General features: G+C 36.4%; 1 protein-coding gene across 1 annotated transcript in view; it reads right to left on the bottom strand.

Annotated features, from left to right (window-relative positions):
* Positions 1–11,284: 11,284 nt before the first annotated feature.
* The window catches only part of LOC111485938 (exosome complex exonuclease RRP44 homolog A-like), an 11,943-nt gene continuing 2,441 nt past the window's right edge, over positions 11,285–20,786 (bottom strand). Inside the window, exons 7-25 of the mRNA XM_023132914.1 lie at positions 20,526–20,656; positions 20,183–20,423; positions 19,599–19,755; positions 19,015–19,255; positions 18,389–18,545; positions 18,188–18,256; positions 15,625–15,750; positions 15,470–15,522; positions 15,143–15,249; positions 14,677–14,731; positions 14,477–14,576; positions 14,196–14,307; positions 13,137–13,257; positions 12,939–12,998; positions 12,753–12,858; positions 12,576–12,671; positions 12,273–12,354; positions 12,098–12,163; positions 11,285–11,639 (exon numbers count right to left, since the gene is read on the bottom strand). Of these exons, the coding sequence (XP_022988682.1) occupies positions 11,438–11,639; positions 12,098–12,163; positions 12,273–12,354; positions 12,576–12,671; positions 12,753–12,858; positions 12,939–12,998; positions 13,137–13,257; positions 14,196–14,307; positions 14,477–14,576; positions 14,677–14,731; positions 15,143–15,249; positions 15,470–15,522; positions 15,625–15,750; positions 18,188–18,256; positions 18,389–18,545; positions 19,015–19,255; positions 19,599–19,755; positions 20,183–20,423; positions 20,526–20,656 (2,282 nt within the window). The 3' untranslated portion in view covers positions 11,285–11,437. The remainder of the gene's footprint in view (positions 11,640–12,097; positions 12,164–12,272; positions 12,355–12,575; positions 12,672–12,752; positions 12,859–12,938; positions 12,999–13,136; positions 13,258–14,195; positions 14,308–14,476; positions 14,577–14,676; positions 14,732–15,142; positions 15,250–15,469; positions 15,523–15,624; positions 15,751–18,187; positions 18,257–18,388; positions 18,546–19,014; positions 19,256–19,598; positions 19,756–20,182; positions 20,424–20,525; positions 20,657–20,786) is intronic.

Genomic DNA, 20,786 nt, shown 5'->3' with positions numbered 1-20,786 from the left:
TTCGACTATTCTATGGCACACAAGACATTCTCGAAGTTGTCTGTTAACGACCTCAAGATTTTCTCCACAACCCACGTTTCAGGTAACATTTCTCCGTTCCGATTTAACTTATTCGCCACGGTCTGTACACGAGTAATGTAGTCAGATACATTTTCTGACTCCTTCATCTTCATGCTCTCCAACTCACCACGCAGAGTCTGGAGACGCACTTGCTTGACTCGGTCGGTTCCTTTGAACACCTTTTCTAAAGTGTCCCATGCTTCTTTTGAAGTAGTTGCCCTTGCAATCTTCTCAAAGCCCGACTCATCAACAGCTCGGAACAACATGTATAGTGATGCCTTATCCTTTGACCGTAATTCCTTTAGCGCCTTGTTTTGCACCATCGTGTAACTTGTGGTATCAAACGGTTCTTCGAAATCGTCTTCGACCACCTCCCATGCGTCATGCGAACCGAGAAGAGCTTTCATTTGAATGCTCAAATTCTCGTAGTTCGTCTTCGTCAATCGTGGTAGCGGCATTTGTCCCATCATGTTCGCCATCGGCTCTGATACCAATTTGTAGAACTTGAACTCAGCTCTAATGCCAATTTGTTGAAATTAACGCTGCTCTGATACCAATTTTCAATCGCTATGATACCAATTTGTTGAAGTAAGCTAAAGTTGCTTCGATAACAACCACGAAATAAAACGCTCGCTCTGAATCTAACTCGTTTAGATAACTCTCACGAAACTTTAAAGGGAGTGTCGAAAGGGGAGAGAGACAAGGAGACAAAGAAGTTTTATCACACAATAAATCAGACAATAGATTGCTTTATGCTTCTCTTCTTTCTCTTGTTCTTTTTCTCTGTGCACTATTCCATTTGAATTCATGAGGCCTTTTTATAGCTTTTCCTTGTAAGGCCAAATTTGGCTTTAACTATCCACAATTCTTTTTCACCCATTTATTTTCCCTTCAATAAATTTTTCTCCTACTTGCTCTCCCTACTTGAGATAATTATGCCATCATAATTAAATTCGTTTTGATTGAATTAAAAAAAAAAAAAACAAAAAAAAAACATTTTAGTTTATTTTCCAACATCCTGTAGGTAACAGTCAACACCCATGTATTATTCTTTTCAAGTGAGCTCATCTCATCATCCGTGGCTTGCTCCCACTTAGTTGAATCTTCTACATGTAGGGCCTCATCAAAGAACTTTGGTTCTCCTTCGTCATTCAACAATAGATAATGTAATCAAGGTGAATATCTATCTGGTGCTCTGATAGTTTTGGATGATCTCATCAACACTTGCTCAGGTGTAACTTTCTTCACGCCTGGTTCTTCAGCAATAGTGTTTAGAGTTTCTTGAGCTTCTGTTGTAACATCACTTGGTGAGCTTTCCTGCAACTCAAGCTCAACTCTCACTTGATTTGTAGTCTTAGAATTCATCTTCTTTTTGTCTTTGTACAAAACATTTTCATCAAAGATCACATCACAATATCTTAGGATTTTTCTATTCTTGTCATCCCAAAACATGTACCCAAACATGTCAGAGCCATAACCTATGAAGTAGCACTTCATAGCCTTAGCATAAAACGTGTCTCTCTTCTCTGGATCAATGAGAACATACGTAGTACAACCAAAATTTCTCAAGTGAGAGTACTTGAGTTCTTTTCCTGTCCATACTTCTTTTGGCAATTTGAACTCCAAGGGTACTGACGAACCTTTATTGACAGTCTAGAATGCATTTTCATGTTTCTTTCTCGCTCATTCAATATTCTGTTCATTCTTTCTATAATACAATTTTGTCTTTCATTATCGAGAATTATCTTCATTAATCTAATTCCCTCAACTGCTTAAAATGTTTTAAATTTTGACTTGTTGTACTCTCCTTCATTGTTAGACCTCAGACCTCAGCCATTTGATCTTCAAGTTGGTATGGTTTTCAACTTTAGCTTTCCACTTCTTAAAGGTGACAAACACATCTGACTTTGTTTTAGGAAATAAATTAATACCTTCCTCTTGAAATCATCGATGAAGGTGACGTAGAACTTTGATCCACAAGTGATGAAACTAGAGATGGCTCCCAAACGTTTGTATAGACCATTTCTAATCGCACTTTCTTTGGTTTTGTGGCAGCTTTTGTGAAGCTAATTCGTTTTTGTTTGTCCCATAACACAACTCTAACAAAGACCCATATCAACAGATTTTAGGCCTTCTAAAACTCGTCTCACAGCCAGCATCTTCATTCCTTTGATGCTCATATGTCCAAGTCTATTGTGTCGTAGACTTGAATTGGAAGCACTCTCAGCAACAACAACCATGTTTATACACCCTCTAGTGGTGGATGAGGTTCCAGATTTTGTGTCACGTGCTACCACCATGGCACCCTTCACAATCTTCCACAAACTCTGCTGCATAACCTATGATATCCATTTGACCAATAGAAATCAGGTTTCTCTTGAGACTAGAAATATATCTAACATTTTTTAATGTTCACTGATTTCCTGGTGGAGTTTGTATGTAGACATCTCCCTTCCCTTCAATCTCCAAGGTTTTGTTGTCGGCAAGATACACCTTCCCAAAATTTATTGATATGAAATTTTGAAACAATCTCTTACTTGAAAACGAATGAAACGATGCACTTGAATATAAATTACAAGATTCAATCGGGCTGTCTACACTAAGGATTAGAGCATCCCCATTATCTTCGGTTGAATATATAGAATCTTTATCTTCTTCAGATTTGTGGTTATGCTTCTTCTTCGATTTTGTACAATTTTTCCGAAAGTACCCTTTTTCTCTATATTCCAACACTTTACGTTTGGTTTGTTTGGAGATTTTTCCTGGTTCTTTGATTTTGATCGCCTATGTTTGTTTGGGATTTTTGATTTACTTCTTCCCCTTCTATCAACATTAAGAGTATTGCCTCATGAATCTCTAATTTTCCATTTGCGAATACTTTCGCTGAGAATTACATCTTGAATTTCATCAGTCTTCAAATTATTAGATCCTCGAAAACTACTGATTTTGGCAACAACAGTATCCCATGACTCGGGTAAAGATGACAACAAAATCAACGCTTGAATTTCATCTTCGAAAATAATTTCCACCGAGCTTAATTGACTTACAATCATATTAAACTCATTTATATGATATGCAATAGATCTATCTTCAGACATTTTTATATTGAATAGTCTTCGTATCAAATATATCTTGTTCATAGCCGACGATTTTTTTTACATATTCGATAGTGCCTTAACTGATCTGACGTTGTCTTCTCCTTGATGATGTTAAACGTCATGTTTCTAAAAAACGTCAACTAGATCAATCTTAGGGTCTGACGATCCTTGAGCTTCCACTACTCCGTGGTTATGGTATTCAGTTTCACCCCCAATAAGGGTTCGTGAAGATCTTTCGGCATAGATAACATTCGATCGATATCTTCTAGAAATCGAAATCGGATCCATTGAACTTCTCAATATCTTTGAACTTTCCATCTTTATAGCTCGTGGTGAATTTCGTCTAGCTCTGATACCAGTTGTTAGAATCGCATAACAACACACACGCTCGATCTAGATGAATACAAATTACAGGACAGAGAAAATGTGAGAAATATTGGCTAAGAGTTTATATTTATGATTTTAGGTATACAGGCCAAGAAAGAATGCAGTGAATGAAAAAAAATACATTTTGAAACCATTGCCTAAGGGTATATATATAGTCAAGTTTACTATATATATAATTTTATCAGATATAACCATGACTCTGTATAACTATCTATCATACATATTTGTACCAATTTTTTTACTATAAATGACAATTTTCTATATATAGATTTATTATGTATAACAATTGAATAAACTATACATAAGTAGGAGGCTCCATAACCCAACACTTTACCGGATCTTCCAGATCTTAAATAATTTCTTGAGATTATTAGTGAGTGAGTTTCTTTGTATCATGAGTAGCCCGTCACTTTGCAAGTTTTGTGTCGAAAAAACTTGTTTAATATTATTGAGATACTACTAACAAGATGAATATTATTGAGATACTACCAACATGATGAGTGATCTCCAAATTTTCGGAGGAATTAAGAAACTCAACAACAACAACTATACACACGTGGGCAATATGCATACTGTCCTATCTACAAGGACCACATTTGGAGGTAATTGACTAAAGTGGAACTACATTGTTTGAGGACGATGCTAATGACATCTTGCGCAAATGGAGAATCAAAGCAAGTAAATCAATGTATGCCTTGGAAACCACAATCAAAGAGATATTGTAGCATATTCGAGATGACAAGACACTCCCAATATCTTCAAAAGTATTATTAAAATTTAATTAATTAATTTCAATCTTTAGGACATAAATTCCAACATGTTTCACCAATATCTCTCCCAATATCTCATGTACCTCCATGCTCTTTGCCACCATCACTTTGCATGAGCATCCACTATCTTCAACTCTTGGCAACACTACGATGATTTCAAGCTCGACGGTGTCGACGTAAATAGTAAATTGTCATTTATTACTTGGATGTTTACGTATCGTCTAAAAATAATAAATTATGAATGTTTTATAATGAGAATGAATATATGTATGTCATGATAGATCTTTTGTGATGCATCATGTTAATAAACCGATAATTTTTTAGGTGAAACTTCATTCCTTTATATACTTGTGACAATAAAATGTCAAACGGGTTCCTTCAATTCTATAAGTTTTGATTGCATATACAAAAATTTTACCAATATGAAAGTGATGTACGTACTATTAATAAAGAGAAATACGCGTATCTAACATCAACGTCCCAATAATACTCTTTTAAAAGTAGAAACAAAAAAAAGGAGTATAAATAATAATACTCACCTTGAATCAAGGCAAATAATAATTATTAAAAAAAAAAAAAGATCCCTCATAAAATGAAAGGCATGTGCATCCAATAATAATAATAAACCTTGAAATTTGAAGAATAAAAAACCCTAATAATGGAACAAATGACCAAATTGGGATAATAAATTTTCATGTAAACTTTCCAAACCCTAAATTAAAAATTATAACAAAAAATCAAGTGCAATCCAACCTAGATTCCACTCCATATCCACCCCTTCTCTTTTATTCAATAAACATTAGGTTTATTTTTAAAAATATTTTTATTTAATGTGCCGTCTCATTTCCATTATGTCGAGAAAATATACCCTTCATTTAAAGAAAATATAACACGTAAAATAGTTAGATTATGATAATGTCAGTAAAATCAAATTGAAATCTTTTAAACTTATAATTATATCAATTCTCACCCGTGTATAAACTTTTGATAGTCCGTTTGATTTCTTCGTAAAAATTAAAAAATTATAACTATTTGTTTAATTAAGGTAGCTCCTAAAATGGGTTGATATAAATAATGGAGAGACTTCAAATATATATTTAGTAAGGCAATTGTATGAGACAAAAAGGGTATTTTTGTAATTTGGGAGAATGACTTTTGGGGACATCAAAGAGACAGAGCTGGGTCGGATTAAACGTGTCGAATGATGATGATTGGAAGTTTCATGATCCTGTCTCCCTTTCCCAACTGCTATCCTGCTCCGCTAACTTGCGCATTTTTATAATTTGATTAAATATATCTATTAGTGTTATATAATTTGATTAATTATAGCTAGATTTAGAATGCTACTTTAATTCTACCAGTTAAAGAGTTCCTTATGGCCTTAATGGTTTAATTCAATGTAATAAAGAAAAACTTGTAGGTTCCAAAGGGTGGCGGTTTCTTTCTCGTTCTTTCGCACTATAAAATTGTCGGTTACTTTAAATTGAGGATTTTTAGGGACGTTTTCTAATAATCAATTTATTTTTTTAAACGTCAAATAATGTGATATATCGATCATAATGTAGCGGAATATAGAATTATGAGTAATGCCAATGGCGATGATGTAAACAAATTCAAGGGTAAGAATGTGGAAGGCTAACACGGTTGTAGGTAGAGACAATCGTGAATGTGAAGTGCGAGGGAGAATGAATAATGTGGGAGGACAATCAACCAAAAACAAAGGCATGGTGCCATAGAGACAAGCAAAAGGAGTGTGAGAGGCTGGGTGCAAGCTAATGGGGGACAAATTCGACTCCTAGATGGTTGGGGTGTGTCACAATCACACTTTATTTGGACTTCACAAATCGATTGTGCGACACTTACTCACTCCAACGAGTAAGTCAACTGACTCAAACTCATGTCGCCGTTGGCACGGACAATGTATATTCATGAAAGCATGCGGTCAAAGACATACATTCCACTTTACCCGAAACTCTTGGACATTTTGCCACGAGTTGATAGTTCGACACGTTTGTTCGACCATGATCTCAACTACTTCTTTCTCCGTGATCGGAAATCATGTCACTTTATTATATCCATTGTCTTTCTCATCATGAGGATATGGTTTCAAATTAATCACATTGATAATAAGATGAATTTTCGTCCATGAAGGTAATTGAAGCCTATATTAGGTCTTGCCGACCTTCTCAACGACTTTGACTATGACCTCATATTTTTGCACCAGACATTAATCCATGTTACTTTAAAATCGAAATTTTTTTAGCTGCAACTTGATCAGAACTTGATTGCTAGCTCGGGATTCTAGTGACTTGCGTTTTGAATATGCTCATTTCTTTATCTGTCGATATGCTTTTTCCAAGTAAGTGCATACTACTTTGAGAAAGTTCGTCTACACCCTTTGGTGAAGTTGTAGGCCTATAGGCTCTTTTCAACCTATGGGTAACTAATGACACGAGACATTAGTGGTTATCTACTGTACACTACCTCAAAGGGCATTTTCTAGTCAAGGAACTTTGTTGGCAGTTGAAGTGATGCAAAAACTCTTCAAATATACTGTTGAATATTTTAGTTTGTCCAACTGTTTGGGAGCGATAACTTGAAGAAGTCTTTAAATTTGATCTCATCAACTTAAACAATTATATCTAGAAGGTTCTAGTAAATCTTCTATCTCGAGCATACCCCATAACTTGACAACATTCCCGAAGAAAAAGTAGTAGGGTTGTCATCTAAGTAGAACATGACTTGAGAGTCACGCATACTTTGTAAACGATAACAACCATAAGAATTTACTTGATTTTTCCAACTTTGGAGTGGTGATTGATGAAGTTGAGACATATATTTTTTCATGATCGCGATGAGACTGAAAAAGGCTCCAACAATCATGCTATCTTTTCTCTTTCTACTTTGTCAGATAAATAAGACAAGTTTTTGTGAATTGGGTAATGTCATCTCAAAGATTTGGTCAGTAATGCCCCAATTTGAGTAGAGTGTAGTAGGTTCAGTGTCTGTGGCCAACTCATAGAGAGTCTTTCAGTTAGCTCAAGAACTAAAGACATTCTTTGTTGCTTTTAGCCAAAAGTAAGTCATTCTCAACCCAAAACTTTGGATTCTTTCCTCTCACTGCATAATGACTTGGGCAACTATGTCATTGAGTAAATTTTCTTTGATGTCATCTTGCATTGTCTCGCATGATGGACAATGCATAAAGGTAATTTTGTTCAGGGAACGATAGTCAATACATAGGTCAAGACTTCCATTATTTTTTTTTTTGGAATAACATGAGAGCTTTGCATAGAGCTTTGTTGGCTTGATAAACCCAGTAATCAGTAACTCATTAAGTTGTTTCATAGCTTAGCTAGTTCTAGTGGGGTCATGTGTTCTTGGCAGACAGTCTCGCCTTCGGTAACAGTTTAATCTCGTGGTCTATACCTCTACGTGGAGGTAAGGTCTTCGACAAAGTATCTAGCAAGCATCACGATACCTTTCTAGCACCGGTTGCATTTTAGTAAGAGGTAAGTCAATCGAACTTCTAGTTTAAACTATAGGAATGACCTCGTATTAAAGGAGAAACTCCATCTCAACCCAACATAAAAATTGTCCATCCTGACGATTAATAAGTTAGTATGTCGGCTCCAAGCTCCCAGCTCCATGATGGTCCTCTTTTGCCACTCCTAGAATTTTGTAAACAACTTTGTCACTTGGTCTTTGTCACTTGGTCTTCTGTTTTGATCGGTTGCATCTTGATTTCTTCATTTAGAACTTTCTCTCTAATAGAACGGAATTGCAAATTGGTTATCGCAATGAAGTGGTATTGGATAGCCAATTTTTTTGTGTCAATCTTCCATCAAGAGTTTCAGCCATGTACTTTCCTGACCTACTCCAGTTGCTGCTCTGTACTCTGCTTCTCTAGTTGACAATGATACTGTTGATTGTCTTTTACTACACCAAGAAGTTGTTCTTGAACCGAGCTTGCCAACATACCTGGTGCTTGATCTTCGGGTATCGTGATGTCCTGCATAGTCAACATCACAGTATCTAGCTAGCTTGCATTCTTCGCTTCTTTTGTACAACCAATCGTAATTGATTGTACCTTTGACATATCTCATGGTTCGTCGAGATGCATCCAAATGAAGCTTTTTCGGACTTTGTATATATTGACTCATGAATCCAACTTCATTTTCGAATCCATTTAATTGGTTCATGTAGATCTCTTGGTCCAACTCTCCATGCAAGAATACATTCTTCATATCCATCTGCAAAAATTTCTAATCTTTATTTACCACAAGTGCGGGAGGAAATTGGATAACAATGATCTTCGCGATTAGACTAAAAGTTTCATCATATTCTAGTCCATATTGTTGAGAGATTCTTGGGGCTACAGGATGAGCTTTATCTCTCTCAATTGATCCATCTAAGGTACACTTTATTTTGTAAATCCACTTGCAAAAGGTGGATTTGACATTTCCTAGTCCTGACACTATTTCCCAAGTTTGATTTGAAAGCTATAAAATCTTCTTCCAGTGCCTGTTGCAAAGCCATATTGTGTGATGCTTCTGCATACATCTCTGGCTCTTCAACTTCATCTTCTACAATAACTTGGCATACTCTGTATTTGACTTTTGGATTATTTCTGATTGTCTAAGTTGTTAAGGTGCCATTTTGTTGTCACCAGGTTAGCTTGGTTGAGTCACTTCTTGCTCATCAACATCAGTATCACTCAAATCCCTAAGCACATTAGCATGTAAGCAAATGTGTACAATTTGCTTCACCGTCTTTTGTGGAAGAATTTCTTCAGTGTTTTCCAAGCCTAGTACTACTTCCTTCTCCGAGGGCCACTCCTCTTCCATTGCACCACTCTGATTGTCAATCATGTGATTTGAGCATCCTGAATCAATGATTCAGTCGTCCTCGTAATCAATATTTTCTCTCATCATTGCCATGAGCGCTAGCTCGTCTTCTTCTATGACACACATTGCCTTTGCATCCCACTCCTCCTCAATCTCTATGTTGGAGGATGCTACATGGCTTTTGACAGATTTTTTCTTGGACCAACAATCCCTGATATGTGACCCTTCTTCCTGCAATTGTAGAAAATACCATCAAATCTCTTCCCTCGACACTCTTGTTGTCGTCTTTCTGAGTTCTCCTAGTTGTGCAGTTCCTTGGTAACTTCTTCCTTTGTCACCACTTTTGTACCCACATTTGGTAGACAACTTATTATTGCTCCTACTCCCATTTGTGTAGAGTGTTTCTTCTTCATCCTTTAATGTGATTCCTCCCATTTGGCTAACCATGCTAACTAACAAATTTTCAAACTCTACAACTGATGGTTGAGTAGGTCATCCTTGTACAACAATAACGAAGGTTCTATATTCTAGTCGTAATCCATTAATAATGTTTCTCTTCATTCGGTATTCTCCAATTGCGAACTTTGGGTCTAGTTCAGTAATCTCCCAGCAGATCGACTTGACCTTGTGAAAGTACTGAGCAATCGTCATGTCACGTTGTGAAATTGACAACAACTCGTTCTCTATAAGTTGTAGCTTCATATCATTCTTCTTTGATCACAACATCACAAACGTGTCTCATGCTTCTTTCGGTGTCTTGTTATCCCAAATATGCTCTAACATCTCTTCTCCAACTATGATCTTCAAGGCAAACATTGTTTTGTCTGCTTTGATTATCCATTTGCACAAGGTGTCATTAGAATCCTCCTCTGGCGGCGTAGTTTCACTCCTGCCAACGACCTTGCAAAGGTCCTGTCTTTGTAAATAGGACATCATGCATGTTGCCCACGTATTGTAGTTGTTGTTGTTGAGTTTTTTGATCCCTCCAACGATTTGGAAATCACCTGTCGTGTTGGCTATACCTCAGTAATACTAAACAAACTCTTTTGACACAAGGTTTGCATAGTCATGGACTACTCATAACACAAAGAAACTCACTCACGACACAAAGAAACTCACTCACCAATAATCTCAAAAAATCGTTTCTGATATGAAAGATTAGACAGAGCTACAACCATATAGCATACCAAGAATTCCAAAAGATCAGACAACCTACACTAACCTTGCTCTAATACTAGATTATTGAATGCAACTCTTTGTGGGAAACACTCACACCCTTTAAAAGAATACAAGACACTTTGTAGAATGCTAATGCTTTGTATTTGTTGGATGTAAACCTAGGTAGGGTGGAGGGCATTTCTGCCTGATGATAGACAATCTATTCCTAACATTTTTCCTAAAATATCTTAATCATTTTCCTAAAATATTTAATTCCTAACCTTTTTCCTAAAATATCTTAATCATGTTCCTAAAATATTTAAATATCTTTATTCCTAAAATACCTAGATCATTTTCCTAAACTAAATATACAATGGACTCGACCCTATTGGACTAGTGATGATATTTTAACACCCTGACCATGTCGAAGTCAACTTTGACATCTTCAAATGGTAATGTGACCATCTAAACGGTTGTCTTTTGGGGGTTATCTAAGTAGTCGACTTGCTCCTCTAACTCGTGTGGCATTTTCCTCTATGGTTTCAGTCCTCAAGATCAATTCCTAGATGAGCATCCTATCCATATGGTCTGCTATGCTACTGTATCTATCGTATCAATCTTGGCAGTGATCTCATTCATGCGAGACTCCAAGAACCAAAAGTCAATAGGAACTTCTTGCAAGTAGAGCAGTAGCGTTTCAATATCAACCAACTGATTAACATGAGACTTGTTCAACCGTTTCATTGCAAGCAAGTTTATCCATTTGAATTTTCGTAGTCTAACTTGGCTCTAATACCAATTACCACAATTGTACTTTCTCAAGATTTCGTAAAGCGATTGTGCGACACTTACTCTCTCACTGACAAGTAAGTCAACCAAGTAACCATGACATAAATAGACATGAATTTTGTGAGTCATAACAAATTACACATCTGACTTCAAAAAATTAGTGGTAATTATTTATAATAAAAATAAATATACATTTCTTCCAACAATCTGTTTTAGCAGCGCTGCAGCTCTCTCTACTCTCACAACATGAACTCCGTAAAATCGCAAGCTTTAAAAAAAGAACTCTAGTTTCTCACATTTTACTTTTACACAAGTGATTTTGGAGACATTAAGTAATGAGAGTAAGCTGAAGCTTTGGTCGATTTGGTTGGGGCTCCACAACCTCCATGTGAATTCTCACTGCCTGTAGAACGTTGTATGTTATGCTACCATCCAACTTTTTCATCTTCTGGTCTTGCTCATCCACCAACCATTCTCCATTTTGCTTCTCACCTCTTGCTGACAAGTATATTGGTCCCTCGATACCAAATCTGAGAAACCAAAGCAAAAAAATGTCATTATTGGGATGTTCGCAAACGAGTCACCGACACAGAAACGTGTTCTATTGTGTAAGTGAACGAACGCCAATTTATTTTTGTATCTGCGCGTGTCTAGATCAACTGACCTCGATCTTGTGGACCCTAGTTTGAACTCAAAAACTCAAAACGCATCCAAATTCACAACCCCCAACACACACGCAGACAAAAAGGGCAAGCTAAGTTTTTTATCCGTAAATGACCTTGCTAACTTGCATGCATGTCAACTATTCTAACGGGACAAACATCTGAGCCTACTACATTTACTCTTAATATAGGTGGTCCCTCTTACTTTAACCTATTCCCTCGAAAGTCCTTTATTATCTTATTTGATTTTGAGAAATTCAATGCAAGTCATATTAATCAAAGTGAAAGGTAGAAATGCTATAAAACCATAGGTTTAGGAAACATACTTGGGAACAAATACTATAAAACCGTTTGATCTTATCTTCACTATTCTGGCCTCCGTGTCCGTAGGCCTACATCAGCAAGTGATGAAATTGCTTTAGATTAGACGAGAAAAAAACAAGCGGACGTGAAAATGTTTGGGTCATGCACATGAGTAATGAACATGCTAAGCTGACATACCGTTTTTTGAAGTAAATTAAAGTATGAAGCTCTACTGAAGCCCGGCCAGCCATCTGGGCGTTTCTATGTCGATAATTTAAGTCTGGAAACAATTTACAGCAGTGAGCATCCATACGATACAGAGAGATTAAACAATGTCACGTTACTCTTATAATCAACCAACCAAATGAAGATCAGAATAGTTTTCTTCCAATTAAGAGTTAATGCTTGATCCGGTTATGTACGCATAGTGTAATTTCATCAAGATCAATTTGCAGTTAAGCATAATTATGTGAAGATTACGGAAAAGAGAGTGTTTCATACTATCAGCGATTGTAGTGAGTTTTAGTCTGTCATGGAATAGGGTTGGAAGTTTGTATATTCCCAAAGATGCAGCGAGCAACCTGTGCACGATGACATCTGCATGCAATTAAAAAATGGATGAAAACCCAAAACAATAAGATAATGTCACCAAACAGACAACACAAGGCAAGCCCGAACCTGCGTATCGTCGAATAGGAGAGGTGAAATGGGTATACAGAGGTGCTGCAAGCCCATAATGTTGATATTCTGGAGGACTAAGGTCTCCGCTATAGAAGTAAACAGCCTTCACTTGTACAAAAAAATCTTTCAGAAATGTCCATAAGCAATTAAATTAATCAAAATGCAATATTTAAGTGAAATTACCTGTGTCATACATCTAGTAGTTAGTATTCTGATCAGCTTATTGAAGTACGGATCATCACCCTGATAAAATATGAATTTTGTTCCAGTTAAACAAAGAACAGACAAGCAAATGTTAGTGAACTTTAACGAAGCCACTAGGCAAGCAACAAAACGAAAACAAATTTGAAATTATGTCCTAATCAGTGCAATATGATATACCAAAGCACGATCAAGTGAATCAGCCAGAGCTTTGGATGATGAGACATCCAAGTCAAGACCAACAGCAACAGCTGTGCGAATCAAAGGTTCAAGCATCTCTTTAGTTGGTGTAGGATGGCGCCTGCAAAAAAAAAAAGAAAGTAATAGTTTATTATAACAATCTCACCACTCAACCATTATCCACAAATTTGGATATGTGAGATCCCACATCGGCTGGGGAGGAGAATGAACATTTTTTATAAGGGTATGAAAACATCTCCTAGCAGACACGTTTTAAAAACTTAAGGGGAAACTCGAAAGAGAAAGCTTAAAGAGGACAATATCTGCTAGCGGTGGGTTTGGACTGTTACAAATGGTATTAGGGCCAGACATCAGGTGGTGTGCCAGCGAGGACGCTGGGCTCCGAAGGGGGGTGGATTGTGAGATTCCACATCAATTAGAGAGAGAACGAGTGCCAGCTAGGACGCTGGGCCCTGAAGGGGGGTGAATTGTGAGATCCCACATCAGTTGGAGAGGAGAACGAAACACTCTTTATAAGGGTGTGGAAACCTTTCCCTAGCAGACGCGTTTTAAAAACCTTGAGAGGATGCTCGAAAGAAAAAGCTCAAAGAGGACAATATCTGCAAGCGGTGGGATTGGGTTGTTATAGGAAAAAGTACATTCCCAGAAATGACGGTTGATAAATGGACGTTTATGCTTTTAGATGTTTAGAAGTAGGAAGAAGGTTATTTGGGTAACTAATGAAGAACAGAAAACCCCAACACAACCAAGAATAAGAAATGAACAAACTCTTCAACAGGTGTCAAGCAAACAAGCTAGCCAGATTAGGCTTTGCTTTAAATATGCTAACTGTAAAAATGAGTGTGAAGTACACAACTACGCTCCAACCATTACACCATTCCACAACCAAAAGTTCCCACCCCTCAAAAATAAAAAGGTAAAGGTAAGGGAGGAAGAGACACACATGACATGAATATAATGCAGTGGCAGACATAATAAAAGGCACTCTGGATTCATGCAATAAAAGACAAGAAGCAGATGCTTATGATAGCTCTTTACCGTAATAATGAACACGGCGGAAAATGCTTAAGAATTTTTTCTGCTACTGAAACATTTGCAGCAAGCATAAACTCCTCTACCATTTGGTTAGCTTCTCGAATTTGATACATACCTGGAAGAATAAATCATTTTACAATGACAATGAAAAGGTTTGAGAATTCTTCTTGAAAGAAAAGGGGAAATCTTAGCACATTAATACACAGAACTAATAAGTAAATAGAAGCCGGTTTCTCAAGCATTCACAATAATAGCTATGAATGAAATCTAACATCCAAACATACCAATATCAAGAGGGTCATGTGTCTCAGTGTCAATTTGAAATTTGACTTCAGCTGAAGCAAGAGTCAAAGCACCTCTCTCAATTCGTCTCAACCTCATTTTCTGCAGGTTGACCAAGGTCGTTGGAGGTTAGAGAAACTACGAGTCAGCTCGAGACATATTGTGATTATTTAAAGAACAAATGTAAATAAAGCATGCTTACCTTTGCCAAGGCATTCATATTTCTCAAATCTCTCGTTATTGGATCCATCAATCGACTGCAAGTAAATACAGCTTTGTAAAAAATATCTTCAGGTCTAGATGAACCCCAAAAAAATTCTGAACATAAGTAAACACGGTAATAAAATAACTCCTAAAAGAGGACTGACAAACACGTTTAAGGTTGATTTGAAAAATATGCATATAACAAAGAAAAGGGTGTAGATTATTCAGAAAGGCTGCAAGATACAATGAAGAGGTACTGCCTGATCAGAAGCAGCGAACTTAAAGACATCCAGTGCTTATTACGTCAATAATGGCTTAAACAAAACAACTAAAAGACAGTAAGGTCTAATAGGAGACATCAGCAATCAACTACGTCAAAACGCTGGGCGATCACCACAAAACTTGAAGAAGGCATTATTACAAACTCCAATATACTTCAATAGTTGCAACTGACATGAAATTACCTGTCATCCATCCTCGCTTGAGCTTCAACATATGATAATGCAGCACATGATTTAATGATGCTTTTTGTGTAGCTAGTAGAAATAATATCTGCTTCAGGTGTCATTTCCTGAACGTCAGAGGCAAGTGATTGAAAATAAATGCAAGAGAATGTTAGATGCAATAAAGAGCCAACGTAGGATTTCAGGAAGTGAATATCAAGAAAGAAAAAGCATAAATATGTCTTCTTTTTCAACTGAAGAATAAAACTCTTATCTAAATTTGCAAGAAACAAAAAGACAGAATAGATAGGGATATTTAACAACAAAAAGAATGAAGGCATCACATACCCAAATTACTGAAAATGCCAGTCTTTCCACATCGGCTCGAAGAGAACATATATCTGTAGATTTAGATTTTTCATCACATTGAGCTAAAGTGGAGAAGAATAAATCCTATCATAGATTCTCGTGCACGGTAATGCAACATTATAGTAAATGTGGACCTTCTGTTAATGGTTTTGGAAGCATGTCTATTCTCCGTTCAACAAGGTAAACTGATGTACCCCTTTGTGCAGCCTCGTCATCCAATGCAGTGCCAGGGTGTACAAAGTTTGTTACATCAGCAATATCTAATTGAATGTCGTTAAAGATACAATTTCTAGAAATTGAACTTTTATTGAGCAATTGATGATTACAAAAAGTTTCCAACCAAAAACATAAGACCAAGACGATGATTACAAAAAGCCGGAGTAACAGATACCACAAAGAAGCATTGAATCTAACAGCCTCTGAAACCTCCTCTCAGTATCTCTCTAATCCCTCTAAAAAATCTACTATTTCTCTTCAGCCAAATATGACACAAGACAGCAAAATAAAAAGCTTGCCAGAAAACTCAGCCCCCTATCCCGAATAAAAGGTTTAAAATACCTCCTCTATCATAAAGCAACAATCTTTGTCTATAACAACTAAGCAAACTGGCAACCTCACAAGATATGGTCAAGATCCCTTGTCTACCGCGTACAAAGAATGTACCATTGTAGATCCCAACAAAAATCTTGCATGCAAAATCTGACAAGTAAAGAACTAGACCATTTTGAGGATCTTAACCTTCCAAAGAGACGAGGATATAGAGGCTCCAAAGGGGAGAGAGATTCTGCAAGCTATAGAAAAATGAGATACAAGAAAAGCCCCCATGGACTTGGTGCTCCGAATCTGACTATCCCTCCTCCATAGCACACAAGCTAGTCTCTTAAGAGAGAAAGAAGGGTCGCCACTTCCATTCTCTCTCTCTCACTGTAGAATCAGAGGAAGGCATGATAGAGGTCATCAAGTGCAACCTCTTATCCAAAAGAAGGTATAGGAACATAAGAGTTTATCTCCCACCCAACAATCCTCCCAAAACTAGATTTTTGGCCTTCCACAATGGAACACTTCACAAATTGAGAGAAAAAGAAAAGGAATCTAGAAGAAATAACAATCTAGTGGTTTTTACTAGAGACCCTAGACCCACAACTTGAAACCCATTCAAAAAAATACAAACCATACCTATTAACGTTGATGTGCCACAAAGCATTAGGCTCCATTTGAAGCATCGCCACAACTACTTTTCCAACAAGGCTCCATTACATAGTACTAGGGCCTCATTCCATAGTATCAATAACCAACGCCTAAGACTCTGTGTTCCAAAGGCTTCGAGACCACCTCCCACCAGCCCAAATAAGATTCTTTCACAAGAAATTTCTCATTGTTTTCTCAATACTCTTAGTTACTTAATAATTGCAGGGATGTGTAAAGGAAAAATGACAGGTAGAGACTTAAACTAGTTCCAAGGATAAAATTTTAAAGGAGTTAAAATCCTTTACGAAAAGAAGCACCAAATGAAAAACCATTATTCCTCAATACTGTAAATTACTTGATGATGAGTTACTTACACATCGAAAATGAGAGGAAGGAATCAACGAAACAATTGCACCATAGTTCAAAACCGTATAATATTTCACAGATGTAGGTTTAACAAACAAAAAGAAAGAAGAAAGAAAAAGAGAATTGATTGAAGCTCGTTAACATGAAGTGAGATCTTACATTTCAATCTAGACATGCATACCTAATGCATTGAGCTTCTTTCACATTAAGGCTAATATACCAACAAAACAAATTATGCTTTCTCTTGATCCATATTCACCCAAAGAAGCTGAAGGAATAATCAGAAAAGAGTAAAATTTTGGTGGTTAAGAGTGTTTAACTCCTTTTATTTCATTAATCAATGAAATTATTTCTCTTCTAAAAATAAGGGAGTTAAAATTAGATATGTTTTCTGTTCGAGGGAGGATCCAGATGGAGTATGTTGGCAGTAGATGAATATGCACTCTTGTGGTTCGGCAACATTCTTACAGCAGACACCCCTGCTAGGGGAGAGGGCTAAAAGTCATCTCTTCTTATATATCCAGTCTTGGTGTTGCTGATGGTCTTTGACAGGTTCTCTCCAATGAGGATCTAACTTTTCTAGGATACCTGTTCTCATCCAAACGACTTCACACATGCAAGATTGAAGGCTTTTTTGTGGACGCTAAGGATTTGGAGGAGAGAGCTAAATGAGATAGAACCTAAGGGTCTCTCAAAGGGCACAGCTAGGAATCAACCTCAGTCGTGAGGGAGTTGCATCTCAAATTGACATTCCTAAATATTGCATCTTCCAAGGATTTACTTGAGAGACTAGAGACATCAAGGCTCCTGCAACCCAGCTCTGAAATCCACATAGTAAAAATTCATCTCCTCTTCCAATATTATTTTGAAGGATGACTCACCAAATTATTTAAATTGTAACCTGATATGATTTTTTCCAATAGGATCTCAATCCTAATACTTGGGAATAATCTATTTCAAGAATAAAAATAAAAAGTATTTAATTCTTCTCTATAAAAGGGGTAAGTAAATGACATGATCCATAGGATACAATTAATATTTTAAATCTTTTGAAAATATAAAAGTGTTTTAGAAATCCATCTTTAAGACTGGGGGTAACATAAACATTTACTGCATACAGAACATCAAAAGATTTGAGGATACGGACTCCAACTTCAAAATTTCCATTTGGAAGAGCTGTACAGTGAAGTGCATCATCGATATCTTTGCAACCTACACAAACCAAAAGATCATTGGCTCCAATTATTGTTCGACAGAAGTGACATGACTACACCATCGAGGAATAATAACACATAAAAGAAACGGAAAAAGCAGGGGCAATAGAGTAAGAAAATTTCCACCTACCTGGAGGGTCGACACTAAAAACATTCAGGTGCCGTAAATCCTGTCGAATGGGGTTTGCTACATCAGCAGGAGACATTGACCATGGTAATGGTGGCAAGCATGCCATAACTTGTGAAGAAAACGGCCTGTTGTTTATATCATTTTCAATTAAGACCACCTGAAGTATTCAAAAGGGTCCAAATGTCTTAATGAATGAGAAAAGGCACTACAAGATCTTCCACCTCCCCACCCCCACCCCCACGTATTTTAGACTAACTAGTAACTAACGAGTATTGCTTGTGGTTTAATCACTTTCTTAAAAATAGTTAGAAATCAGAATTGTACAAGACATAACATTTACCAATCATTTTACAATTTCATGTGTAAAATTTTATACGTGCAAATAAAATGATTATGAAAGCAAATGACATTTTTATCAAATCAAACTAAAAGGCTTAAACTTTATTAGTATATAAATAATATCAAATAATTCAAAACTTAAATACCCACTCCATAGATTTAAGAAATTCAACAAGATCTATTAGATCCTATAGGTATTTTGGAAATTCATCAAAAGAACTCTATGTTTTGTAAATAGCCTATTAAGAGGCAGAAATATTTCTTATTGATATAACAATTGAGCATACCTCACTTTCAGTATCTCGATCTCCTATTTCTCCTATAGATCGCACATAATGGCCAGAAGGATATCTAGATAGATGGTCCCAAGAATCAACTGCTACGATAATTCTCTTGTCCAAAAGATTCTCAAGCTGGCGAGTTTGGATTCTAATTTTTGGAACCCGACGATCTTTTGAAACAAATAGAGCATAGGCCACGCCGCCACTTCCAGCAGGCATAGGCATTGGATCCAAAGAACCACAATAACTGCATTATAATTCAATATAAGACAAACAGTTCCACTGCAAGATGAAGTCTGTGCAACTCTTGGACAAGTAAAGAAACCGTAATGTTAAGAAAACATTAGATTTAAGAAATGCAACAAACCAACAATTAAGCTAGGTGGAAAATCGCAGACTATATTATCTACAAAAGTTAGTACCATCTTGCACATGGTATGATATACACAAATATACCTACACGTACAAATGAATCTAGAATGTATCTAAATATTTATTAGTAGAATATGAAGAACAAAAAATATATACAAATGTGAAGACACATCACTTCATGAAACAGGAGAATCTACCGAAGTACCAAGATAACTTACGAGTGCCAGTTACGCTTTATAATACCAATAACACGTCCAGCTGGACGTGGTGAACTAGAAGTAGAATCTCCATCAGAGTCCTGAAGTACAAATGCAGTTCTTGGGGCATCATCTGCGCTACCAGGAACAAGATGAACATCTTCTTCCTCATCATCTTCTGCAATAATACAATCAGAAAATATGCATCAATAACTGGACAGTATATGTGAGAGAGAGAGAGAGAGAGAGAGAAGTTCAATCGAGAAACACAGGCAAATCATCAATTACTTCCTGAGAAGGAAGTTGCTACCCTATCTACGATCTTCATTCAGAATCTAATTGAAAATGTTATCTCATTAGAATCTGACTCCCAACCTAATCCTTTGGCCCCGACCACCACCAATTCAAATAGAAACTTGTGTTAGAAACACGAAGGAAAAATCATTAGTCACTTCCTCATTGGCCATTTGGCATCCTTTCTATCATTTTCATTTAAACTACCATGTAATTGAACTTCTTATAACTTGTGAGAATATGACTACAAATCACACATACATCACAGTTCTCATTTAAAAAAATGTTCATGAGGATAAAAATTAAAGCACCTTCATCTGCTAAAGTCAGAGACTTCTCTTCATGCCACTGATCTCGAGATAGAAGTTCAACCACCACAACATCACCATCAAAAGCCCGGTTCATGTTGGTACGTCCATAAATTATTATTTCATCACCAATACTCTCACTTCCAACATATGCTTCAAATGGATTGAATCGATTAACACGGAGCTTTCCTTGATGATATATACCACGATGCAAGCCAGAAGTAATTTCTGATATGGGTTTATGCTGAAAAGAAAGGAGAAGAGGATATAGTATAAACCCAAGACTTTTTAAGACAGTGGTATATTACCAGAAATTAATGAAGTCAAGCATAATTCATTGTAATACCTCGGTGTAGAGAACCTTTCTCTTGGATGGCCTCAAATCTTCAACTTCCTCCATAATTGTATCTTCGTTTGCGCTATGCACTAACAGGTCAAGTAAATGAGTTTGACCCAAAGATCTAACATATGATTCAACTACAAAGAAAACACAAACTAACCAAGTTAGCTAATTACATGACACAAAAAAAAAAAAAAAAAAAAAAAAAAAAAAAAAAAAAAAAAAAAAAAAAAAAAAAAAAAAAAAAAAAAAAAAAAAAAAAAAAAA

This window comes from Cucurbita maxima, unplaced genomic scaffold (assembly GCF_002738345.1).
Source record: "Cucurbita maxima cultivar Rimu unplaced genomic scaffold, Cmax_1.0 Cma_Scf00011, whole genome shotgun sequence".
Classification (NCBI taxonomy): domain Eukaryota; kingdom Viridiplantae; phylum Streptophyta; class Magnoliopsida; order Cucurbitales; family Cucurbitaceae; genus Cucurbita; species Cucurbita maxima.
This window is presented reverse-complemented; position numbering and strand designations above follow the sequence as displayed.